The 25,493-nt window shown below is 44.9% G+C and overlaps 12 protein-coding genes across 12 annotated transcripts; 4 read left to right on the top strand and 8 right to left on the bottom strand.

The window, feature by feature from the left end:
- Positions 1-176: 176 nt before the first annotated feature.
- On the bottom strand, positions 177-2,420 carry LOC110680681 (histone H1-like). Its single transcript, XM_021856473.1, has one exon. The coding sequence runs from the start codon at positions 1,003-1,005 to the stop codon at positions 325-327; it is 681 nt and encodes a 226-aa protein (XP_021712165.1). The 5' UTR covers positions 1,006-2,420; the 3' UTR covers positions 177-324.
- An 897-nt stretch (positions 2,421-3,317) lies between these two features.
- On the bottom strand, positions 3,318-3,868 carry LOC110680675 (histone H2B). Its single transcript, XM_021856467.1, has one exon. It carries the CDS (start codon positions 3,742-3,744, stop codon positions 3,370-3,372), a length of 375 nt encoding a protein of 124 aa, XP_021712159.1. The 5' UTR covers positions 3,745-3,868; the 3' UTR covers positions 3,318-3,369.
- Positions 3,869-3,926: 58 nt separating this feature from the next.
- LOC110680677 (histone H2A) lies at positions 3,927-4,448 on the top strand. The gene has a single exon (XM_021856469.1). It carries the CDS (start codon positions 4,023-4,025, stop codon positions 4,395-4,397), a length of 375 nt encoding a protein of 124 aa, XP_021712161.1. The 5' UTR covers positions 3,927-4,022; the 3' UTR covers positions 4,398-4,448.
- Positions 4,449-5,296: 848 nt separating this feature from the next.
- LOC110680673 (histone H3) lies at positions 5,297-5,858 on the bottom strand. Its single transcript, XM_021856464.1, has one exon. It carries the CDS (start codon positions 5,759-5,761, stop codon positions 5,351-5,353), a length of 411 nt encoding a protein of 136 aa, XP_021712156.1. The 5' UTR covers positions 5,762-5,858; the 3' UTR covers positions 5,297-5,350.
- Positions 5,859-5,931: 73 nt separating this feature from the next.
- On the top strand, positions 5,932-6,379 carry LOC110680679 (histone H4). The gene has a single exon (XM_021856471.1). The coding sequence runs from the start codon at positions 6,027-6,029 to the stop codon at positions 6,336-6,338; it is 312 nt and encodes a 103-aa protein (XP_021712163.1). The 5' UTR covers positions 5,932-6,026; the 3' UTR covers positions 6,339-6,379.
- Positions 6,380-10,975: 4,596 nt separating this feature from the next.
- Positions 10,976-13,219, bottom strand: LOC110680672 (histone H1-like). Its single transcript, XM_021856463.1, has one exon. It carries the CDS (start codon positions 11,802-11,804, stop codon positions 11,124-11,126), a length of 681 nt encoding a protein of 226 aa, XP_021712155.1. The 5' UTR covers positions 11,805-13,219; the 3' UTR covers positions 10,976-11,123.
- Positions 13,220-14,116: 897 nt separating this feature from the next.
- On the bottom strand, positions 14,117-14,667 carry LOC110680676 (histone H2B). Its single transcript, XM_021856468.1, has one exon. The coding sequence runs from the start codon at positions 14,541-14,543 to the stop codon at positions 14,169-14,171; it is 375 nt and encodes a 124-aa protein (XP_021712160.1). The 5' UTR covers positions 14,544-14,667; the 3' UTR covers positions 14,117-14,168.
- Positions 14,668-14,725: 58 nt separating this feature from the next.
- On the top strand, positions 14,726-15,247 carry LOC110680678 (histone H2A). Its single transcript, XM_021856470.1, has one exon. The coding sequence runs from the start codon at positions 14,822-14,824 to the stop codon at positions 15,194-15,196; it is 375 nt and encodes a 124-aa protein (XP_021712162.1). The 5' UTR covers positions 14,726-14,821; the 3' UTR covers positions 15,197-15,247.
- Positions 15,248-16,095: 848 nt separating this feature from the next.
- Positions 16,096-16,657, bottom strand: LOC110680674 (histone H3). The gene has a single exon (XM_021856466.1). It carries the CDS (start codon positions 16,558-16,560, stop codon positions 16,150-16,152), a length of 411 nt encoding a protein of 136 aa, XP_021712158.1. The 5' UTR covers positions 16,561-16,657; the 3' UTR covers positions 16,096-16,149.
- Positions 16,658-16,730: 73 nt separating this feature from the next.
- On the top strand, positions 16,731-17,178 carry LOC110680680 (histone H4). Its single transcript, XM_021856472.1, has one exon. It carries the CDS (start codon positions 16,826-16,828, stop codon positions 17,135-17,137), a length of 312 nt encoding a protein of 103 aa, XP_021712164.1. The 5' UTR covers positions 16,731-16,825; the 3' UTR covers positions 17,138-17,178.
- A 4,596-nt stretch (positions 17,179-21,774) lies between these two features.
- Positions 21,775-24,018, bottom strand: LOC110680705 (histone H1-like). The gene has a single exon (XM_021856494.1). The coding sequence runs from the start codon at positions 22,601-22,603 to the stop codon at positions 21,923-21,925; it is 681 nt and encodes a 226-aa protein (XP_021712186.1). The 5' UTR covers positions 22,604-24,018; the 3' UTR covers positions 21,775-21,922.
- Positions 24,019-24,915: 897 nt separating this feature from the next.
- Positions 24,916-25,466, bottom strand: LOC110680696 (histone H2B). Its single transcript, XM_021856487.1, has one exon. It carries the CDS (start codon positions 25,340-25,342, stop codon positions 24,968-24,970), a length of 375 nt encoding a protein of 124 aa, XP_021712179.1. The 5' UTR covers positions 25,343-25,466; the 3' UTR covers positions 24,916-24,967.
- Positions 25,467-25,493: the final 27 nt, after the last annotated feature.

Below are 25,493 nucleotides of genomic sequence, written 5' to 3'. Positions count from 1 at the left end.
TCTTCAAATCCTTGAATCATTCGAGTGTATCAAAAGCTGTTCCTCTAGTGGAGGTTTGCTTTGGGTACGGATGCACCGCTACAGTGAGTGCCAGCCAGTGCTGCATGATTGGCCAATTTTATTGATTTGCGAAAGGGTTCGGGAAGAATTCGCCATTCAGTGGCAAAGTGCACGTAACTTTTCGGGGGGATTTATTTCCCTCTGTGAGAGGAATGGAATATCATTGACTGTGCAACTCTTTGTTCTAAACTTGGATGGTAGTCCTGAAAAGGACTGATTGGATGTTAGATACTGTTTTACAACAGTACGGTTGCTGTCCCAAATTTACTTCTTGGCAGCGGTCTTCTTCGCGGCAGCTTTCTTGGCTGGGGCAGCCTTCTTCGGTTTTGGGGTCTTGGGCTTCTTGGCGGCGGTCTTGGAAGGTTTGGTGGCCTTCTGCTTCGGAGCAGCAGCCTTCTTCACACCACCGGCCTTTTTGGCAGCCTTGGCACCAGCAGCTTTGGCTTTCTTGGCTGCAGCCGGCTTCTTGGCTTTCTTCTCGCCGGCTGGCTTCTTGGCCTTCTTCTCCCCAGCTGGTTTCTTGGTGGCCTTCTTCTTCTCTCCGGTAGCCTTCTTGGCCTTCTTCTCGCCGGCCTTCTTCGGTTTCTTCTCACTGGCGGCCTTCTTAGCTTCAGCCTTCAGCTTGAACGAACCGGAAGCGCCGGTGCCCTTGGTTTGGACGAACTTGCCCTTCTCGACGCCATTCTTCAAGGCCTTCTTGAGGAATGGGGCAAGCTTGGCGACATCGCATTTGTAGTTGGCGGCGATGTACTTCTTGATGGCCTGCAGGGACGATCCGTTGCGTTCCTTCAAGGTTTTGATGGCAGCAACAACCATGTCGTTGACTGGGGGGTGGGTCGACGGCTTCTTCGGCTTGCCCTGTCCCTTGGGGGCCCTTGGCTTCTTGGTCTTGGCTGGCGAGGCAGCCGGGGCTGCGGCAGCGGCTTCAGTGGCAACTTCAGACATCTCGATAGGTAGCTAGAGTAACACTCACACGATGGCGATAGTAAACGAATGAATGACGGAAATTCTGGCAACAGTGCGGTGTTCGATTTCGTCGTCTGTGTTAGGGATGCAGACATGGTCGTCCACTGGATGACTGTTCGCGAAATATTGTACATATTTTTGGTAACACCTTTTTAAAACGCATTTTTCCGGTAATCGCACTAAGTATTTGCCTGTCTAGTATGTCCGTTTGGTGAGTGCATGAGTCTCGCTAGCAGCCCGTCATCGCCACATCGGGCCGGTTTCGCGAGAAGCACCGCTGAGACATGTCTTTACAGCACCCGTGCGCCATATGGTGTGGCTTTGCTCGATAAAACAATCAATAGTAACTATTGAAACAATACCACCCTGCACGGCGGTGGTGAATTTGGCAACATGAATGGTTGCTCTTTGCGGTGACATGCGGGTATAGCCAGTATGCCGGTGTCTAATGGCCCCTAATGAGCCTCAAACAAAGTCATTCCCAGTGCCGACGAGCGATGTTACGCGTTTGGTTTTAGTAAACTTTGAACAATGTTAATTTGATGTTTTTCATCAAACATACCGAAAACTTGGGCTCGACTATGACGTCAGTCACACGAGTTTGTGCCATTTTGTCCGGAAAACAATGTCACCAAACACTAATCACCTTCCACCTGTGCACTGTTGGTTGGTCGAATGTGTGCAAATTGCTGGCATTTGCCTCAGCCATCGGCGGCAACTGCATTGGAAAAGGACAGTGCACGTGCTACTATGGATCTAGTTTATCTGAGAATGTTTTACTTCAAGAAGCAAGCAAGCAAAGCAAGCACCCTCCCTGCGGTGGAATCTGCAAATGAGCTAGTGCGAAATCTGCCCGAATAGGCATCGGTTTTGCTAGCTGCAGTTGCATCGAATGAACATTCCATACAATCTCTTCTGGCGGCAGTAGTACCGGACATGTCGCGCTGAATTCGCGACAAATTGTTCTCGGAAGTCCCTAACATGCCCCACGGCACGTGTTCCCGGTGTAGAAACTGCACCCTACACTCCCCCGATCGAGATATATTTTTGTGTACAGTGCCCTCAGGGGCTGTTCAACGTGTCTGTCCGTGCTAGTACTGAGCAACACCCGAGCCAGGAAGCCGAATGGCAACCACACAACGTGTCATGTCACCATCATTCGCAAATTTCATAACGCCAACAATGACCATTTGCAACGCGCCCACCACCCATTGTTTCGTTTGACCCGTTACATCTCGAAGACACACCACCCACCCATGAGCTATGTGAATGGGCCCCATCAATGGGAACTGATTGATGGCATTATCGAGCTTATCCGATCGATAACATTTGCATCAACTCGTCCCCTTAATGCTACAACTAGATAACTCGAAAATCAAAATTTTGAGATGTGCAACTTTGAAAGTATGACCGTTTAACAAGGTGATGGTTAATCGCAGAGATTATGATTGAAAAATAATCTTTAACTTGTGTATTTTGAATCACACGCTTAAGACCTGTGGATATTTTGCAGATCTAATTAAGAAAAATGTTTTGACATATTGAAGTCAAAAATTTCAAATTTCGAGTTATCTAGTTGTAGCATCAAGGGGACGAACTGTTGTTCGATAAACGTTATTATGATAGCCTGAACTGCTGGGATGCTCTTACGAGATCGTTTGTAATGGGACGCTAGAAAACATAATGAGCTTCTTTCCAATACGTTGAGAAGAAACTTGTCATCATGCCTGCCTAGCTAGCTAGTCCTATGATGTCAAAATTGTCTAAACTACTAACATGCAGCACAACCGATAGCAAAAATGAAGTTGTTAAGGTGCAACATGGCAATCAGCATAAATATTGAACTTTAAACGTTCTGCTAGTGAATGAAGTGTGGTTAAGGTACAACATGGCTGGCACAACATTTTTTTTTTTGCAATCAGCAGAAATGTTGAACGTACGAAGTGGATCTTCTTGTTTTAAATTCAAACTGATGGAAAAACTTAGATCTAGGGTTTTTTTGTGAACAGATTTTTCCCTATACTGCTTAACAATTAAATTCCTATTATTTATTACGCAGCTGAATGGGGATCCAAATCTCTGCAACTGTAATCGTTATAATTAATCAATACTGAAACTGATAACATCGAATAAATAAAATGAATTGAATAAATTCAAACTGATAAGAGAGGGGGGTGTTGTCACGTATGAAGTCACCGCCGTGGCACTACCTCAGTCGGTTCAATAGTGTGATAAAACAGTCTAGTGTCAGATTTTCAAAATCAACTCTTTTTCGGGATTGAAATAGTGGCCCTGAAAAGGGCCTTTTGGTTTGGTGTGATTGAACGCAGTGTCGGTCGTCATTTACTTGGAGCTGGTGTATTTGGTGACGGCCTTGGTGCCTTCCGAAACGGCGTGCTTGGCCAACTCTCCCGGGAGCAGAAGCCGGACGGCGGTTTGGATTTCGCGGGATGTGATCGTCGAACGCTTGTTGTAGTGGGCCAGGCGGGAGGCTTCGGCGGCAATACGCTCAAAGATGTCGTTGACGAAGCTGTTCATGATGCTCATGGCTTTCGACGAAACGCCAGTGTCGGGGTGAACTTGCTTCAACACCTTGTAGATGTAGATGGCGTAGCTTTCCTTCCTGCGCTGCTTCTTCTTCTTCTTATCGCCCTTGACAATGTTCTTCTGGGCCTTGCCGGATTTCTTCGCGGCCTTTCCGCTGGTTTTCGGTGCCATCGTGCTGCTAACGTTGTTTTAGATTCCAAACGAAAACTGAAACTGATGCCCGACCGAACCAGTCGGTTCTCTTTTATACCCGTAGAATGGTGAGCGCTGTTCCGCCCCTTCGCTTCGTTTGCTACTTCATCCATTTCGTTCGTACCATCCTAGTATGAGTGCAGCGCAGGGCTACGCATGTATAAAAGATACCCTCATCCGGTGAAATCACCATCAGTACCGCTTACGTACGCTTCGTGAACGTTTGTTTCTCAAGTCCACTCAAACTCAACCACAAAATGTCTGGCCGCGGCAAAGGAGGCAAAGTTAAGGGAAAGGCAAAGTCCCGTTCCAACCGCGCTGGATTGCAGTTCCCAGTCGGTCGTATTCACCGTCTGCTCCGGAAGGGCAACTATGCCGAGCGTGTCGGTGCCGGCGCTCCAGTCTACTTGGCTGCCGTTATGGAATATCTGGCCGCTGAAGTGCTCGAATTGGCAGGAAACGCTGCCCGTGACAACAAGAAGACCAGAATCATTCCCCGTCATCTGCAGTTGGCCATCCGCAACGACGAAGAATTGAACAAGCTGCTGTCCGGTGTTACCATCGCCCAAGGTGGTGTTCTGCCCAACATTCAGGCTGTCTTGCTGCCGAAGAAAACCGAGAAGAAGGCATAAGTTACTACACTGCGTGCATCAAACCAAAAACCGTCCTTTTCAGGACGACAATATCCAGTCCACCGCTAGAGAGTTGTTGTTGAAATATTGCAGATTTATCTAATTTAGCCACAGAGAGGATCGATGAAGAGATATCGGCCATATTATGACCATTTCTGAATCAATTCCTAGATTCCGCGGGGGGAAACGTTTGGGCTTCTTAAATGTTCTGTTCGGGATACCTCGAACTTTCGATTTTTGGAGTTCAATTTGCCGAAACAGAAACATAAAACATTGAAACAGCCAGCCCTGCGTGAGCTGTTCCTGAAGAGAGAGGAGGGTAAACTGTTCATCCAGTTCCTGCCCCATTTTCTACTATCTACTGCTTGACAGTAGAAGAGTTGATGAAGCAGGTAGTATTTAAAAACTTATATTATTTATTCGAGGAAAGGCTATATCAGGAGCTCCTAATATTGAGGGAATCAATCAATTTCCAAACCCCACAATTATAACTATCATAGGGGTGTGATTCAAAGTAAACAAGCCAAAGATTACGTTTCAATCATACGGTCAAACTTTCAATGTTGGATGTTCGAGTTGTCTAGTTTGTAGCAACAAGGGGAGGCGAGCTGGGAAAGCTTCTGAATCCGGAAAAGAGCATAAGAAGAAGGGGAAACATACGGCCGGTACCAGAGAATGAAGTCCGCGCTGGAGATGCACATTCAAAAGTGTGTGCAAAGCGAAGCATGAAGGGACAACTCGAGTTGTCGGTTGGTTGACGTACCTCCCCTCATCAGTGTTGAGAGTATGATCGTTCGGTGGTCAAGGGGCTTTAGGAAGTAGTTCCCCCAGGGGAACAAACAGTTTTAGGTACACTGAAGGGAAAATTGCTCACACAACTCTTTTAGGGAATGCTCTAGTGGCCCTGAAAAGGGCCGTTTTGTTGAGAATGGCAACTATAATGCAGACCGAATTTAAGCGCGTTCTCCACGGATACGGCGAGCCAGCTGGATGTCCTTGGGCATAATGGTGACACGCTTGGCGTGGATGGCGCAAAGGTTGGTATCTTCGAAAAGACCGACCAGATAGGCCTCGCTCGCTTCCTGCAGGGCCATGACAGCCGAGCTCTGGAAGCGCAGATCGGTCTTGAAGTCCTGGGCGATCTCACGAACCAGACGCTGGAATGGCAGCTTGCGGATCAGCAGCTCAGTCGACTTTTGGTAGCGACGGATTTCACGCAGAGCAACGGTTCCTGGCCGATAACGGTGAGGCTTCTTGACACCTCCGGTGGCTGGGGCGCTCTTGCGAGCGGCTTTGGTAGCCAGCTGCTTGCGAGGAGCTTTTCCTCCAGTAGACTTACGAGCAGTCTGCTTGGTACGGGCCATTGTGTTAGATGATGATTAATTTGCTTTCAATCCAAACGGATCAGTTGAAACGCAGCGACAGAATGAGGGTCAAAAAACCAGGCAGTCCTCTTTTATATGCTCATATCGATGCAGGCAACCAATCGGAAGCCACGGAAGAATAGAACAAGCAAGAGAGGAAAGAAGAACTCAACCCTCGAGTGGGTATAAAAGTGGCCGCTAGTGTTTGGCGCAGCCATCAGTTCCAGTACTACCGTCGTCGAACACAGAACCAAATTCATCCAAAATGACCGGCCGTGGCAAGGGAGGCAAAGGACTCGGAAAAGGAGGCGCCAAGCGTCATCGCAAGGTTTTGCGTGATAACATCCAGGGTATCACCAAGCCCGCAATCCGTCGTCTGGCTCGTCGTGGAGGAGTCAAGCGTATCTCCGGACTTATCTACGAGGAAACTCGTGGTGTGTTGAAGGTGTTCCTGGAAAACGTCATCCGTGATGCCGTTACCTACACTGAACACGCCAAGCGTAAAACCGTTACCGCTATGGATGTTGTCTACGCTCTGAAGCGTCAGGGACGCACCCTGTACGGTTTCGGAGGTTAAATCGCATTCCAAAGTTTCGCTCTTCAAACGGCCCTTTTCAGGGCCACCAAACACACTCATCAAAGAGTTGATATGACAAATGTTCACACACACTAAAAGCAAGGGTAATCTAATGGGACAAGCACTACACGCTTTTGCAGTCCGGCGGTGGCGTGGCTTGGGGAGAAAATTCTCGTCTCCGATTGGAAGACACCATAAAATGCCAATATATATATATCGTCCCCTTAATGCTACAACTAGATAACTCGAAAATCAAAATTTTGAGATGTGCAACTTTGAAAGTATGACCGTTTAACAAGGTGATGGTTAATCGCAGAGATTATGATTGAAAAATAATCTTTAACTTGTGTATTTTGAATCACACGCTTAAGACCTGTGGATATTTTGCAGATCTAATTAAGAAAAATGTTTTGACATATTGAAGTCAAAAATTTCGAATTTCGAGTTATCTAGTTGTAGCATCAAGGGGACGATATATATACATACATAGTCTAGTCTAGTCAGCACTGTCATTTCCCGGGGTGGCACACTACTGTTGTTACTTACTTGTTGTGCTTCGGTTTCGGTTCGAAAACAACAACCGCTATGATGCCACGCCGGTGAAATCCAGTGCGTGCATCTTTCCATACCAATCTCACGTGCATGCATCTCAACTCCGGACTTCAGTGTAAGGTACGGAACGCTCGTCGTACCACTCCCTATTTCACCCTCATCAAATTCCATTAGGATTGCGTTAGGAACTTCTTAGTTTGCCTCGCTCGGTTCCACAATGCGATGGACGAACAAATATTTCATCATGTTCCACACTGTGCCTTATGAGAAATGTCCCATAATGTCCCGCTCACTGGATGCGGTTGCAATCAATATTTACAAGCACTGGAATTGTGTTCGCGCACCCGAAACGAAACGAATCACCGAACCGGGAGAAAGACGGGAATTTGAGAAGGTCACCGGGAAAATCGTTTTGAACGAACATTTTCAAGCTTCGAAGCTTTCATTGAAATGCATTGAAAGTGGATGATGAAATGTCTACCGTAAAATGGGGTGTTTTCAAGCAACTTCTAGTATGTCAATAATTAAACAAAGGACAGCCCTACTACAGTAAGGACCCGATTTTGTCAGCCCCTCGATGAATTTCAAATTTCGACATGGTTACATGGACTTTTAAAGAGGGTACGTGGTAAAGCATGACGATACCAATTTTTTGACAAATCTAAAATTGGCTGACAAAATCGGGTCAGTACTGTATTCTCTCGTCGCGTGCCAAACACAATGCTGAGGATCCTATGACAGATTTCTGAGATAATCATGAAAATGTGTGATTTTTGACGTAACTGCAAAACAGGGTTGTAAAGGAATTTGACTTTCGCAAATGAAACCATATTATGCCAACAACAAAACATAATCTTTTTGATCAATAACTTTGATGCTTTCATTCATTTTCATAAGTTATGCTCAACCTTAATCAGATAATACATCAATATTATCGAACTTGGAACTCCTGCAAACGCAAACCGTTTTCTTTTAACTGCTAGATCTTTCATAGTTATTAATCTGGAAACTGTCAATACTTCGTAAAATTGTCTTGAATTGTTTTTGATACTTGAATGCAACAGGATCATAACCTATATACAGTTAACTCTCCCTAACTCGATATTGAAATTGGCTTGAATTGGTTTTGATACTTAAATGCAACAGGATCATAACCTATATATTTGCATTTGCTTCTTTGAATGATTGTTCTTCTTCGTCTTCGAAAATAGCCCCTATTTGTTTTGCTGGTCTGCTCGATAGGTAGACAGTTTGACAGTTCGATAGGTAGATTTGGTTTCACTCTTCGCGCAACTCGGGTGCCTCTGAGAAATAAAAAAAAAAAATTCCCATTTTTTCAGGGCTAGACATTTTAGTAATATTCAGTAACAAACAAAATAGTCCCCTTAACCTTTACAATGCAGTTTTACTTCACGGAACAAGCCTAAAGTATAATGGAATATATATCGGCATAAATCGAACGAGTTTTGTAACTTGGAAAAAGTAGAAAAGATAATCCCCTAACACCCCGCTAACTTTCAAAAAGAGACTTTTTCCATAAGAAATATTAAAAGGCGAAATCTAGATAACATTTTCAAAAGCTTTTGTCTGCGTTGTGATCTCAATTAAATATACTTATGTTCTGGGTTACCCACATATTTTTGTTAATATTGTTTCATTGTTTTGTAGTTGAATCTTTTTTGCCAATAAAATTCTTTCAAAAATGGTTTGAATCGTTTTCAATATCTAGACTCCACAATACCTAATATTAATAGATATCCCCGATCACATAATGCAGCTCACAATCCTCCGAACAAAGCAAGCATTTCAGATGACTGATATATCGACTTCCGACGTTTTTGTGACTTTTCAAACTTGATGGAGAAGTTCAATCCCTTAAAACCCCACGAGTCCTTAACACCCCATTTTACGGTACTAACTTCTTAAAAAGGTTTCACTTTTCTCAATAATTAGCAATGTAGTACAATGTTTGTTTGATTTTTTGAGCTTGGCTCTAACTTTTCGACTCAAGAGTTTGAAAGAAAAGTTTACTAGCCTAAAATAATCTTGCCGAAAGTTTTTGCACTCAAACATATTGGATACAAAAAAAAAAAAAAAATCCTAAGTTGTTGAATATCCATACCACAATAAATCCAGATTTCCTTGGGAACAGCATTTTAAGAGTTTCTAATCTCTCATTAGTTAACTAATCGATTACAAATTGAATAGGTAAGGTAGATGCTGCTACATGTGTGGGTTTGTTTTATTTTTTTAATTCACCCTAGATTTAATTACTTTAGAGAAACATCAATTTAATGAAACACTGATTTATTTTGGCATCTGGAGTTTTTGTCGGCCAAATTATCTGAAACTCGGCAGTAAGACGCACTTGAAGAGCATAATGTTGATAAATAGCAGTTAAGGCCTTCCTTAGTGTAGTGGTAAAGTCGGTCCCAACAAGCCATGTGAGCAAAATGGTCACATAAAAAATAAAGTGAGAAGCCGGCCAAGAAAAATGAGAAGAAGAAGAGGCATTCGCAAAACCCCATGTGCGAAATAAATCAAAAGAATGAGCACAAAAAATTTTGATAATGAAGACGCGTTCACTCCAACGGAAATGCTCCACGTGTAGTAACAGCGGCGGAAGTAATTTACCGGTTTCAATTTGAGTGTCAGGAGCTCAGGGCCAAATTTTCGAGCCGCAAATTTTTCTCGGTGCACGCAAGCAAATGGCGGCGGTGCTCACTCTCTTTCTCTCGTACCCAAACTGCGATGGGGATGTGAGGCGTTCGATTCGCCAATCACGCTTAAAATCAGTTACACGCAGTGGGGAAATTATTCCTCTGGAAGTTGGCGATCGAAGTCCCGTTATGTGCAGTTCAGAATCAATCGAAAGGCACGATGATGACTGATTCTGAATCTTGCTTCGGTACCTACGAAATTGTGCGGCAAGCACAAACTGTATTAATTTGCTCTCATCTTTGGAATAGTGGAACAGCATTGGATTACGAAAATCAAACATACTGAGCAAGGTCGACCCATTGGCCCCGAAAGATTGAGATTTTCAGAAGCCAATCCCTGGGCTTAGTATATTTTACTGCCAATTAATTTAATTTGCAACATCCACAAGAGTAATTTGATTATTCCGCAAGGAAAATAGTGGCAGTTCGCTCATACTGGATCAGCTGTCAAGATTACTTTGGTAATTAGCAGCAAACTGTACTTGACCGCTCTACTTGGGATGTCGATACTCAGCCTGCCCAGTAGGTCCGGTACGTACGGACCTGTGAACTAGACTATCGAAATGCATACATTTTGCATTTTGACATACGAACGCTTTATGTTTCGTTTTAGCATCAACTCACATCCAGGCGTCGGTAGGCGCGTGGTGTACGCACAGACCTAACGATCGCAAGGTCCTTGGTTCGATTCCAGGTTGCTGCGAGAAACATTTTTTGTTGCCAATGTTTGGCTTTCATAAGGCAAAGCTATGAATTTCAACCCGATTTATTGTGGCGAATTTTCATAAGTGCATCCAATGTATTTCGATAGTCCATTTGCCTGAGTGTATTGAAAACGCACGGGCCTATCGATCGCAAGGTCCTTGGTTCGATTCCAGGTTGCCGCGAAAACATGTTTTGGTTTCACAAGGCAACGCTACGAATCTCAACCCGATTTAAATAAGGCTCCCCCAAAACTACGCGACGTTTTACGGCGACAGCGACACGATTTCGTTGTCGTGTCGCTGCAAGCACTCTTCTATGGAACCATCTTGACTGACACGACGCGAATCGCTGCGAAATCGCGTCGCTGTGGCTTATCAAACAGTGCATCAGCGAAATCGCGACGTTTTTTTTTTTTTTTTTTTTTTTTGTCGCTGTCGCCGTAAAAAGTCGCTTAGATCTGGGGGAGCCTTTAAGTCGACAGACGTCTTCAAATCCTTGAATCATTCGAGTGTATCAAAAGCTGTTCCTCTAGTGGAGGTTTGCTTTGGGTACGGATGCACCGCTACAGTGAGTGCCAGCCAGTGCTGCATGATTGGCCAATTTTATTGATTTGCGAAAGGGTTCGGGAAGAATTCGCCATTCAGTGGCAAAGTGCACGTAACTTTTCGGGGGGATTTATTTCCCTCTGTGAGAGGAATGGAATATCATTGACTGTGCAACTCTTTGTTCTAAACTTGGATGGTAGTCCTGAAAAGGACTGATTGGATGTTAGATACTGTTTTACAACAGTACGGTTGCTGTCCCAAATTTACTTCTTGGCAGCGGTCTTCTTCGCGGCAGCTTTCTTGGCTGGGGCAGCCTTCTTCGGTTTTGGGGTCTTGGGCTTCTTGGCGGCGGTCTTGGAAGGTTTGGTGGCCTTCTGCTTCGGAGCAGCAGCCTTCTTCACACCACCGGCCTTTTTGGCAGCCTTGGCACCAGCAGCTTTGGCTTTCTTGGCTGCAGCCGGCTTCTTGGCTTTCTTCTCGCCGGCTGGCTTCTTGGCCTTCTTCTCCCCAGCTGGTTTCTTGGTGGCCTTCTTCTTCTCTCCGGTAGCCTTCTTGGCCTTCTTCTCGCCGGCCTTCTTCGGTTTCTTCTCACTGGCGGCCTTCTTAGCTTCAGCCTTCAGCTTGAACGAACCGGAAGCGCCGGTGCCCTTGGTTTGGACGAACTTGCCCTTCTCGACGCCATTCTTCAAGGCCTTCTTGAGGAATGGGGCAAGCTTGGCGACATCGCATTTGTAGTTGGCGGCGATGTACTTCTTGATGGCCTGCAGGGACGATCCGTTGCGTTCCTTCAAGGTTTTGATGGCAGCAACAACCATGTCGTTGACTGGGGGGTGGGTCGACGGCTTCTTCGGCTTGCCCTGTCCCTTGGGGGCCCTTGGCTTCTTGGTCTTGGCTGGCGAGGCAGCCGGGGCTGCGGCAGCGGCTTCAGTGGCAACTTCAGACATCTCGATAGGTAGCTAGAGTAACACTCACACGATGGCGATAGTAAACGAATGAATGACGGAAATTCTGGCAACAGTGCGGTGTTCGATTTCGTCGTCTGTGTTAGGGATGCAGACATGGTCGTCCACTGGATGACTGTTCGCGAAATATTGTACATATTTTTGGTAACACCTTTTTAAAACGCATTTTTCCGGTAATCGCACTAAGTATTTGCCTGTCTAGTATGTCCGTTTGGTGAGTGCATGAGTCTCGCTAGCAGCCCGTCATCGCCACATCGGGCCGGTTTCGCGAGAAGCACCGCTGAGACATGTCTTTACAGCACCCGTGCGCCATATGGTGTGGCTTTGCTCGATAAAACAATCAATAGTAACTATTGAAACAATACCACCCTGCACGGCGGTGGTGAATTTGGCAACATGAATGGTTGCTCTTTGCGGTGACATGCGGGTATAGCCAGTATGCCGGTGTCTAATGGCCCCTAATGAGCCTCAAACAAAGTCATTCCCAGTGCCGACGAGCGATGTTACGCGTTTGGTTTTAGTAAACTTTGAACAATGTTAATTTGATGTTTTTCATCAAACATACCGAAAACTTGGGCTCGACTATGACGTCAGTCACACGAGTTTGTGCCATTTTGTCCGGAAAACAATGTCACCAAACACTAATCACCTTCCACCTGTGCACTGTTGGTTGGTCGAATGTGTGCAAATTGCTGGCATTTGCCTCAGCCATCGGCGGCAACTGCATTGGAAAAGGACAGTGCACGTGCTACTATGGATCTAGTTTATCTGAGAATGTTTTACTTCAAGAAGCAAGCAAGCAAAGCAAGCACCCTCCCTGCGGTGGAATCTGCAAATGAGCTAGTGCGAAATCTGCCCGAATAGGCATCGGTTTTGCTAGCTGCAGTTGCATCGAATGAACATTCCATACAATCTCTTCTGGCGGCAGTAGTACCGGACATGTCGCGCTGAATTCGCGACAAATTGTTCTCGGAAGTCCCTAACATGCCCCACGGCACGTGTTCCCGGTGTAGAAACTGCACCCTACACTCCCCCGATCGAGATATATTTTTGTGTACAGTGCCCTCAGGGGCTGTTCAACGTGTCTGTCCGTGCTAGTACTGAGCAACACCCGAGCCAGGAAGCCGAATGGCAACCACACAACGTGTCATGTCACCATCATTCGCAAATTTCATAACGCCAACAATGACCATTTGCAACGCGCCCACCACCCATTGTTTCGTTTGACCCGTTACATCTCGAAGACACACCACCCACCCATGAGCTATGTGAATGGGCCCCATCAATGGGAACTGATTGATGGCATTATCGAGCTTATCCGATCGATAACATTTGCATCAACTCGTCCCCTTAATGCTACAACTAGATAACTCGAAAATCAAAATTTTGAGATGTGCAACTTTGAAAGTATGACCGTTTAACAAGGTGATGGTTAATCGCAGAGATTATGATTGAAAAATAATCTTTAACTTGTGTATTTTGAATCACACGCTTAAGACCTGTGGATATTTTGCAGATCTAATTAAGAAAAATGTTTTGACATATTGAAGTCAAAAATTTCAAATTTCGAGTTATCTAGTTGTAGCATCAAGGGGACGAACTGTTGTTCGATAAACGTTATTATGATAGCCTGAACTGCTGGGATGCTCTTACGAGATCGTTTGTAATGGGACGCTAGAAAACATAATGAGCTTCTTTCCAATACGTTGAGAAGAAACTTGTCATCATGCCTGCCTAGCTAGCTAGTCCTATGATGTCAAAATTGTCTAAACTACTAACATGCAGCACAACCGATAGCAAAAATGAAGTTGTTAAGGTGCAACATGGCAATCAGCATAAATATTGAACTTTAAACGTTCTGCTAGTGAATGAAGTGTGGTTAAGGTACAACATGGCTGGCACAACATTTTTTTTTTTGCAATCAGCAGAAATGTTGAACGTACGAAGTGGATCTTCTTGTTTTAAATTCAAACTGATGGAAAAACTTAGATCTAGGGTTTTTTTGTGAACAGATTTTTCCCTATACTGCTTAACAATTAAATTCCTATTATTTATTACGCAGCTGAATGGGGATCCAAATCTCTGCAACTGTAATCGTTATAATTAATCAATACTGAAACTGATAACATCGAATAAATAAAATGAATTGAATAAATTCAAACTGATAAGAGAGGGGGGTGTTGTCACGTATGAAGTCACCGCCGTGGCACTACCTCAGTCGGTTCAATAGTGTGATAAAACAGTCTAGTGTCAGATTTTCAAAATCAACTCTTTTTCGGGATTGAAATAGTGGCCCTGAAAAGGGCCTTTTGGTTTGGTGTGATTGAACGCAGTGTCGGTCGTCATTTACTTGGAGCTGGTGTATTTGGTGACGGCCTTGGTGCCTTCCGAAACGGCGTGCTTGGCCAACTCTCCCGGGAGCAGAAGCCGGACGGCGGTTTGGATTTCGCGGGATGTGATCGTCGAACGCTTGTTGTAGTGGGCCAGGCGGGAGGCTTCGGCGGCAATACGCTCAAAGATGTCGTTGACGAAGCTGTTCATGATGCTCATGGCTTTCGACGAAACGCCAGTGTCGGGGTGAACTTGCTTCAACACCTTGTAGATGTAGATGGCGTAGCTTTCCTTCCTGCGCTGCTTCTTCTTCTTCTTATCGCCCTTGACAATGTTCTTCTGGGCCTTGCCGGATTTCTTCGCGGCCTTTCCGCTGGTTTTCGGTGCCATCGTGCTGCTAACGTTGTTTTAGATTCCAAACGAAAACTGAAACTGATGCCCGACCGAACCAGTCGGTTCTCTTTTATACCCGTAGAATGGTGAGCGCTGTTCCGCCCCTTCGCTTCGTTTGCTACTTCATCCATTTCGTTCGTACCATCCTAGTATGAGTGCAGCGCAGGGCTACGCATGTATAAAAGATACCCTCATCCGGTGAAATCACCATCAGTACCGCTTACGTACGCTTCGTGAACGTTTGTTTCTCAAGTCCACTCAAACTCAACCACAAAATGTCTGGCCGCGGCAAAGGAGGCAAAGTTAAGGGAAAGGCAAAGTCCCGTTCCAACCGCGCTGGATTGCAGTTCCCAGTCGGTCGTATTCACCGTCTGCTCCGGAAGGGCAACTATGCCGAGCGTGTCGGTGCCGGCGCTCCAGTCTACTTGGCTGCCGTTATGGAATATCTGGCCGCTGAAGTGCTCGAATTGGCAGGAAACGCTGCCCGTGACAACAAGAAGACCAGAATCATTCCCCGTCATCTGCAGTTGGCCATCCGCAACGACGAAGAATTGAACAAGCTGCTGTCCGGTGTTACCATCGCCCAAGGTGGTGTTCTGCCCAACATTCAGGCTGTCTTGCTGCCGAAGAAAACCGAGAAGAAGGCATAAGTTACTACACTGCGTGCATCAAACCAAAAACCGTCCTTTTCAGGACGACAATATCCAGTCCACCGCTAGAGAGTTGTTGTTGAAATATTGCAGATTTATCTAATTTAGCCACAGAGAGGATCGATGAAGAGATATCGGCCATATTATGACCATTTCTGAATCAATTCCTAGATTCCGCGGGGGGAAACGTTTGGGCTTCTTAAATGTTCTGTTCGGGATACCTCGAACTTTCGATTTTTGGAGTTCAATTTGCCGAAACAGAAACATAAAACATTGAAACAGCCAGCCCTGCGTGAGCTGTTCCTGAAGAGAGAGGAGGGTAAACTGTTCATCCAGTTCCTGCCCCATTTTCTACTATCTACTGCTTGACAGTAGAAGAGTTGATGAAGCAGGTAGTATTTAAAAACTTATATTATTTATTCGAGGAAAGGCTATATCAGGAGCTCCTAATATTGAGGGAATCAATCAATTTCCAAACCCCACAATTATAACTATCATAGGGGTGTGATTCAAAGTAAACAAGCCAAAGATTACGTTTCAATCATACGGTCAAACTTTCAATGTTGGATGTTCGAGTTGTCTAGTTTGTAGCAACAAGGGGAGGCGAGCTGGGAAAGCTTCTGAATCCGGAAAAGAGCATAAGAAGAAGGGGAAACATACGGCCGGTACCAGAGAATGAAGTCCGCGCTGGAGATGCACATTCAAAAGTGTGTGCAAAGCGAAGCATGAAGGGACAACTCGAGTTGTCGGTTGGTTGACGTACCTCCCCTCATCAGTGTTGAGAGTATGATCGTTCGGTGGTCAAGGGGCTTTAGGAAGTAGTTCCCCCAGGGGAACAAACAGTTTTAGGTACACTGAAGGGAAAATTGCTCACACAACTCTTTTAGGGAATGCTCTAGTGGCCCTGAAAAGGGCCGTTTTGTTGAGAATGGCAACTATAATGCAGACCGAATTTAAGCGCGTTCTCCACGGATACGGCGAGCCAGCTGGATGTCCTTGGGCATAATGGTGACACGCTTGGCGTGGATGGCGCAAAGGTTGGTATCTTCGAAAAGACCGACCAGATAGGCCTCGCTCGCTTCCTGCAGGGCCATGACAGCCGAGCTCTGGAAGCGCAGATCGGTCTTGAAGTCCTGGGCGATCTCACGAACCAGACGCTGGAATGGCAGCTTGCGGATCAGCAGCTCAGTCGACTTTTGGTAGCGACGGATTTCACGCAGAGCAACGGTTCCTGGCCGATAACGGTGAGGCTTCTTGACACCTCCGGTGGCTGGGGCGCTCTTGCGAGCGGCTTTGGTAGCCAGCTGCTTGCGAGGAGCTTTTCCTCCAGTAGACTTACGAGCAGTCTGCTTGGTACGGGCCATTGTGTTAGATGATGATTAATTTGCTTTCAATCCAAACGGATCAGTTGAAACGCAGCGACAGAATGAGGGTCAAAAAACCAGGCAGTCCTCTTTTATATGCTCATATCGATGCAGGCAACCAATCGGAAGCCACGGAAGAATAGAACAAGCAAGAGAGGAAAGAAGAACTCAACCCTCGAGTGGGTATAAAAGTGGCCGCTAGTGTTTGGCGCAGCCATCAGTTCCAGTACTACCGTCGTCGAACACAGAACCAAATTCATCCAAAATGACCGGCCGTGGCAAGGGAGGCAAAGGACTCGGAAAAGGAGGCGCCAAGCGTCATCGCAAGGTTTTGCGTGATAACATCCAGGGTATCACCAAGCCCGCAATCCGTCGTCTGGCTCGTCGTGGAGGAGTCAAGCGTATCTCCGGACTTATCTACGAGGAAACTCGTGGTGTGTTGAAGGTGTTCCTGGAAAACGTCATCCGTGATGCCGTTACCTACACTGAACACGCCAAGCGTAAAACCGTTACCGCTATGGATGTTGTCTACGCTCTGAAGCGTCAGGGACGCACCCTGTACGGTTTCGGAGGTTAAATCGCATTCCAAAGTTTCGCTCTTCAAACGGCCCTTTTCAGGGCCACCAAACACACTCATCAAAGAGTTGATATGACAAATGTTCACACACACTAAAAGCAAGGGTAATCTAATGGGACAAGCACTACACGCTTTTGCAGTCCGGCGGTGGCGTGGCTTGGGGAGAAAATTCTCGTCTCCGATTGGAAGACACCATAAAATGCCAATATATATATATCGTCCCCTTAATGCTACAACTAGATAACTCGAAAATCAAAATTTTGAGATGTGCAACTTTGAAAGTATGACCGTTTAACAAGGTGATGGTTAATCGCAGAGATTATGATTGAAAAATAATCTTTAACTTGTGTATTTTGAATCACACGCTTAAGACCTGTGGATATTTTGCAGATCTAATTAAGAAAAATGTTTTGACATATTGAAGTCAAAAATTTCGAATTTCGAGTTATCTAGTTGTAGCATCAAGGGGACGATATATATACATACATAGTCTAGTCTAGTCAGCACTGTCATTTCCCGGGGTGGCACACTACTGTTGTTACTTACTTGTTGTGCTTCGGTTTCGGTTCGAAAACAACAACCGCTATGATGCCACGCCGGTGAAATCCAGTGCGTGCATCTTTCCATACCAATCTCACGTGCATGCATCTCAACTCCGGACTTCAGTGTAAGGTACGGAACGCTCGTCGTACCACTCCCTATTTCACCCTCATCAAATTCCATTAGGATTGCGTTAGGAACTTCTTAGTTTGCCTCGCTCGGTTCCACAATGCGATGGACGAACAAATATTTCATCATGTTCCACACTGTGCCTTATGAGAAATGTCCCATAATGTCCCGCTCACTGGATGCGGTTGCAATCAATATTTACAAGCACTGGAATTGTGTTCGCGCACCCGAAACGAAACGAATCACCGAACCGGGAGAAAGACGGGAATTTGAGAAGGTCACCGGGAAAATCGTTTTGAACGAACATTTTCAAGCTTCGAAGCTTTCATTGAAATGCATTGAAAGTGGATGATGAAATGTCTACCGTAAAATGGGGTGTTTTCAAGCAACTTCTAGTATGTCAATAATTAAACAAAGGACAGCCCTACTACAGTAAGGACCCGATTTTGTCAGCCCCTCGATGAATTTCAAATTTCGACATGGTTACATGGACTTTTAAAGAGGGTACGTGGTAAAGCATGACGATACCAATTTTTTGACAAATCTAAAATTGGCTGACAAAATCGGGTCAGTACTGTATTCTCTCGTCGCGTGCCAAACACAATGCTGAGGATCCTATGACAGATTTCTGAGATAATCATGAAAATGTGTGATTTTTGACGTAACTGCAAAACAGGGTTGTAAAGGAATTTGACTTTCGCAAATGAAACCATATTATGCCAACAACAAAACATAATCTTTTTGATCAATAACTTTGATGCTTTCATTCATTTTCATAAGTTATGCTCAACCTTAATCAGATAATACATCAATATTATCGAACTTGGAACTCCTGCAAACGCAAACCGTTTTCTTTTAACTGCTAGATCTTTCATAGTTATTAATCTGGAAACTGTCAATACTTCGTAAAATTGTCTTGAATTGTTTTTGATACTTGAATGCAACAGGATCATAACCTATATACAGTTAACTCTCCCTAACTCGATATTGAAATTGGCTTGAATTGGTTTTGATACTTAAATGCAACAGGATCATAACCTATATATTTGCATTTGCTTCTTTGAATGATTGTTCTTCTTCGTCTTCGAAAATAGCCCCTATTTGTTTTGCTGGTCTGCTCGATAGGTAGACAGTTTGACAGTTCGATAGGTAGATTTGGTTTCACTCTTCGCGCAACTCGGGTGCCTCTGAGAAATAAAAAAAAAAAATTCCCATTTTTTCAGGGCTAGACATTTTAGTAATATTCAGTAACAAACAAAATAGTCCCCTTAACCTTTACAATGCAGTTTTACTTCACGGAACAAGCCTAAAGTATAATGGAATATATATCGGCATAAATCGAACGAGTTTTGTAACTTGGAAAAAGTAGAAAAGATAATCCCCTAACACCCCGCTAACTTTCAAAAAGAGACTTTTTCCATAAGAAATATTAAAAGGCGAAATCTAGATAACATTTTCAAAAGCTTTTGTCTGCGTTGTGATCTCAATTAAATATACTTATGTTCTGGGTTACCCACATATTTTTGTTAATATTGTTTCATTGTTTTGTAGTTGAATCTTTTTTGCCAATAAAATTCTTTCAAAAATGGTTTGAATCGTTTTCAATATCTAGACTCCACAATACCTAATATTAATAGATATCCCCGATCACATAATGCAGCTCACAATCCTCCGAACAAAGCAAGCATTTCAGATGACTGATATATCGACTTCCGACGTTTTTGTGACTTTTCAAACTTGATGGAGAAGTTCAATCCCTTAAAACCCCACGAGTCCTTAACACCCCATTTTACGGTACTAACTTCTTAAAAAGGTTTCACTTTTCTCAATAATTAGCAATGTAGTACAATGTTTGTTTGATTTTTTGAGCTTGGCTCTAACTTTTCGACTCAAGAGTTTGAAAGAAAAGTTTACTAGCCTAAAATAATCTTGCCGAAAGTTTTTGCACTCAAACATATTGGATACAAAAAAAAAAAAAAATCCTAAGTTGTTGAATATCCATACCACAATAAATCCAGATTTCCTTGGGAACAGCATTTTAAGAGTTTCTAATCTCTCATTAGTTAACTAATCGATTACAAATTGAATAGGTAAGGTAGATGCTGCTACATGTGTGGGTTTGTTTTATTTTTTTAATTCACCCTAGATTTAATTACTTTAGAGAAACATCAATTTAATGAAACACTGATTTATTTTGGCATCTGGAGTTTTTGTCGGCCAAATTATCTGAAACTCGGCAGTAAGACGCACTTGAAGAGCATAATGTTGATAAATAGCAGTTAAGGCCTTCCTTAGTGTAGTGGTAAAGTCGGTCCCAACAAGCCATGTGAGCAAAATGGTCACATAAAAAATAAAGTGAGAAGCCGGCCAAGAAAAATGAGAAGAAGAAGAGGCATTCGCAAAACCCCATGTGCGAAATAAATCAAAAGAATGAGCACAAAAAATTTTGATAATGAAGACGCGTTCACTCCAACGGAAATGCTCCACGTGTAGTAACAGCGGCGGAAGTAATTTACCGGTTTCAATTTGAGTGTCAGGAGCTCAGGGCCAAATTTTCGAGCCGCAAATTTTTCTCGGTGCACGCAAGCAAATGGCGGCGGTGCTCACTCTCTTTCTCTCGTACCCAAACTGCGATGGGGATGTGAGGCGTTCGATTCGCCAATCACGCTTAAAATCAGTTACACGCAGTGGGGAAATTATTCCTCTGGAAGTTGGCGATCGAAGTCCCGTTATGTGCAGTTCAGAATCAATCGAAAGGCACGATGATGACTGATTCTGAATCTTGCTTCGGTACCTACGAAATTGTGCGGCAAGCACAAACTGTATTAATTTGCTCTCATCTTTGGAATAGTGGAACAGCATTGGATTACGAAAATCAAACATACTGAGCAAGGTCGACCCATTGGCCCCGAAAGATTGAGATTTTCAGAAGCCAATCCCTGGGCTTAGTATATTTTACTGCCAATTAATTTAATTTGCAACATCCACAAGAGTAATTTGATTATTCCGCAAGGAAAATAGTGGCAGTTCGCTCATACTGGATCAGCTGTCAAGATTACTTTGGTAATTAGCAGCAAACTGTACTTGACCGCTCTACTTGGGATGTCGATACTCAGCCTGCCCAGTAGGTCCGGTACGTACGGACCTGTGAACTAGACTATCGAAATGCATACATTTTGCATTTTGACATACGAACGCTTTATGTTTCGTTTTAGCATCAACTCACATCCAGGCGTCGGTAGGCGCGTGGTGTACGCACAGACCTAACGATCGCAAGGTCCTTGGTTCGATTCCAGGTTGCTGCGAGAAACATTTTTTGTTGCCAATGTTTGGCTTTCATAAGGCAAAGCTATGAATTTCAACCCGATTTATTGTGGCGAATTTTCATAAGTGCATCCAATGTATTTCGATAGTCCATTTGCCTGAGTGTATTGAAAACGCACGGGCCTATCGATCGCAAGGTCCTTGGTTCGATTCCAGGTTGCCGCGAAAACATGTTTTGGTTTCACAAGGCAACGCTACGAATCTCAACCCGATTTAAATAAGGCTCCCCCAAAACTACGCGACGTTTTACGGCGACAGCGACACGATTTCGTTGTCGTGTCGCTGCAAGCACTCTTCTATGGAACCATCTTGACTGACACGACGCGAATCGCTGCGAAATCGCGTCGCTGTGGCTTATCAAACAGTGCATCAGCGAAATCGCGACGTTTTTTTTTTTTTTTTTTTTTTTTTGTCGCTGTCGCCGTAAAAAGTCGCTTAGATCTGGGGGAGCCTTTAAGTCGACAGACGTCTTCAAATCCTTGAATCATTCGAGTGTATCAAAAGCTGTTCCTCTAGTGGAGGTTTGCTTTGGGTACGGATGCACCGCTACAGTGAGTGCCAGCCAGTGCTGCATGATTGGCCAATTTTATTGATTTGCGAAAGGGTTCGGGAAGAATTCGCCATTCAGTGGCAAAGTGCACGTAACTTTTCGGGGGGATTTATTTCCCTCTGTGAGAGGAATGGAATATCATTGACTGTGCAACTCTTTGTTCTAAACTTGGATGGTAGTCCTGAAAAGGACTGATTGGATGTTAGATACTGTTTTACAACAGTACGGTTGCTGTCCCAAATTTACTTCTTGGCAGCGGTCTTCTTCGCGGCAGCTTTCTTGGCTGGGGCAGCCTTCTTCGGTTTTGGGGTCTTGGGCTTCTTGGCGGCGGTCTTGGAAGGTTTGGTGGCCTTCTGCTTCGGAGCAGCAGCCTTCTTCACACCACCGGCCTTTTTGGCAGCCTTGGCACCAGCAGCTTTGGCTTTCTTGGCTGCAGCCGGCTTCTTGGCTTTCTTCTCGCCGGCTGGCTTCTTGGCCTTCTTCTCCCCAGCTGGTTTCTTGGTGGCCTTCTTCTTCTCTCCGGTAGCCTTCTTGGCCTTCTTCTCGCCGGCCTTCTTCGGTTTCTTCTCACTGGCGGCCTTCTTAGCTTCAGCCTTCAGCTTGAACGAACCGGAAGCGCCGGTGCCCTTGGTTTGGACGAACTTGCCCTTCTCGACGCCATTCTTCAAGGCCTTCTTGAGGAATGGGGCAAGCTTGGCGACATCGCATTTGTAGTTGGCGGCGATGTACTTCTTGATGGCCTGCAGGGACGATCCGTTGCGTTCCTTCAAGGTTTTGATGGCAGCAACAACCATGTCGTTGACTGGGGGGTGGGTCGACGGCTTCTTCGGCTTGCCCTGTCCCTTGGGGGCCCTTGGCTTCTTGGTCTTGGCTGGCGAGGCAGCCGGGGCTGCGGCAGCGGCTTCAGTGGCAACTTCAGACATCTCGATAGGTAGCTAGAGTAACACTCACACGATGGCGATAGTAAACGAATGAATGACGGAAATTCTGGCAACAGTGCGGTGTTCGATTTCGTCGTCTGTGTTAGGGATGCAGACATGGTCGTCCACTGGATGACTGTTCGCGAAATATTGTACATATTTTTGGTAACACCTTTTTAAAACGCATTTTTCCGGTAATCGCACTAAGTATTTGCCTGTCTAGTATGTCCGTTTGGTGAGTGCATGAGTCTCGCTAGCAGCCCGTCATCGCCACATCGGGCCGGTTTCGCGAGAAGCACCGCTGAGACATGTCTTTACAGCACCCGTGCGCCATATGGTGTGGCTTTGCTCGATAAAACAATCAATAGTAACTATTGAAACAATACCACCCTGCACGGCGGTGGTGAATTTGGCAACATGAATGGTTGCTCTTTGCGGTGACATGCGGGTATAGCCAGTATGCCGGTGTCTAATGGCCCCTAATGAGCCTCAAACAAAGTCATTCCCAGTGCCGACGAGCGATGTTACGCGTTTGGTTTTAGTAAACTTTGAACAATGTTAATTTGATGTTTTTCATCAAACATACCGAAAACTTGGGCTCGACTATGACGTCAGTCACACGAGTTTGTGCCATTTTGTCCGGAAAACAATGTCACCAAACACTAATCACCTTCCACCTGTGCACTGTTGGTTGGTCGAATGTGTGCAAATTGCTGGCATTTGCCTCAGCCATCGGCGGCAACTGCATTGGAAAAGGACAGTGCACGTGCTACTATGGATCTAGTTTATCTGAGAATGTTTTACTTCAAGAAGCAAGCAAGCAAAGCAAGCACCCTCCCTGCGGTGGAATCTGCAAATGAGCTAGTGCGAAATCTGCCCGAATAGGCATCGGTTTTGCTAGCTGCAGTTGCATCGAATGAACATTCCATACAATCTCTTCTGGCGGCAGTAGTACCGGACATGTCGCGCTGAATTCGCGACAAATTGTTCTCGGAAGTCCCTAACATGCCCCACGGCACGTGTTCCCGGTGTAGAAACTGCACCCTACACTCCCCCGATCGAGATATATTTTTGTGTACAGTGCCCTCAGGGGCTGTTCAACGTGTCTGTCCGTGCTAGTACTGAGCAACACCCGAGCCAGGAAGCCGAATGGCAACCACACAACGTGTCATGTCACCATCATTCGCAAATTTCATAACGCCAACAATGACCATTTGCAACGCGCCCACCACCCATTGTTTCGTTTGACCCGTTACATCTCGAAGACACACCACCCACCCATGAGCTATGTGAATGGGCCCCATCAATGGGAACTGATTGATGGCATTATCGAGCTTATCCGATCGATAACATTTGCATCAACTCGTCCCCTTAATGCTACAACTAGATAACTCGAAAATCAAAATTTTGAGATGTGCAACTTTGAAAGTATGACCGTTTAACAAGGTGATGGTTAATCGCAGAGATTATGATTGAAAAATAATCTTTAACTTGTGTATTTTGAATCACACGCTTAAGACCTGTGGATATTTTGCAGATCTAATTAAGAAAAATGTTTTGACATATTGAAGTCAAAAATTTCAAATTTCGAGTTATCTAGTTGTAGCATCAAGGGGACGAACTGTTGTTCGATAAACGTTATTATGATAGCCTGAACTGCTGGGATGCTCTTACGAGATCGTTTGTAATGGGACGCTAGAAAACATAATGAGCTTCTTTCCAATACGTTGAGAAGAAACTTGTCATCATGCCTGCCTAGCTAGCTAGTCCTATGATGTCAAAATTGTCTAAACTACTAACATGCAGCACAACCGATAGCAAAAATGAAGTTGTTAAGGTGCAACATGGCAATCAGCATAAATATTGAACTTTAAACGTTCTGCTAGTGAATGAAGTGTGGTTAAGGTACAACATGGCTGGCACAACATTTTTTTTTTTGCAATCAGCAGAAATGTTGAACGTACGAAGTGGATCTTCTTGTTTTAAATTCAAACTGATGGAAAAACTTAGATCTAGGGTTTTTTTGTGAACAGATTTTTCCCTATACTGCTTAACAATTAAATTCCTATTATTTATTACGCAGCTGAATGGGGATCCAAATCTCTGCAACTGTAATCGTTATAATTAATCAATACTGAAACTGATAACATCGAATAAATAAAATGAATTGAATAAATTCAAACTGATAAGAGAGGGGGGTGTTGTCACGTATGAAGTCACCGCCGTGGCACTACCTCAGTCGGTTCAATAGTGTGATAAAACAGTCTAGTGTCAGATTTTCAAAATCAACTCTTTTTCGGGATTGAAATAGTGGCCCTGAAAAGGGCCTTTTGGTTTGGTGTGATTGAACGCAGTGTCGGTCGTCATTTACTTGGAGCTGGTGTATTTGGTGACGGCCTTGGTGCCTTCCGAAACGGCGTGCTTGGCCAACTCTCCCGGGAGCAGAAGCCGGACGGCGGTTTGGATTTCGCGGGATGTGATCGTCGAACGCTTGTTGTAGTGGGCCAGGCGGGAGGCTTCGGCGGCAATACGCTCAAAGATGTCGTTGACGAAGCTGTTCATGATGCTCATGGCTTTCGACGAAACGCCAGTGTCGGGGTGAACTTGCTTCAACACCTTGTAGATGTAGATGGCGTAGCTTTCCTTCCTGCGCTGCTTCTTCTTCTTCTTATCGCCCTTGACAATGTTCTTCTGGGCCTTGCCGGATTTCTTCGCGGCCTTTCCGCTGGTTTTCGGTGCCATCGTGCTGCTAACGTTGTTTTAGATTCCAAACGAAAACTGAAACTGATGCCCGACCGAACCAGTCGGTTCTCTTTTATACCCGTAGAATGGTGAGCGCTGTTCCGCCCCTTCGCTTCGTTTGCTACTTCATCCATTTCGTTCGTACCATCCT

The sequence above is a fragment of the Aedes aegypti genome, unplaced genomic scaffold, assembly GCF_002204515.2.
Source record: "Aedes aegypti strain LVP_AGWG unplaced genomic scaffold, AaegL5.0 Primary Assembly AGWG_AaegL5_hic_scaff_1748_PBJ_arrow, whole genome shotgun sequence".
Taxonomy (NCBI): domain Eukaryota; kingdom Metazoa; phylum Arthropoda; class Insecta; order Diptera; family Culicidae; genus Aedes; species Aedes aegypti.
Note: the sequence above shows the minus strand (reverse complement) of the source record. Positions and strands in the feature narration are given on the sequence as shown.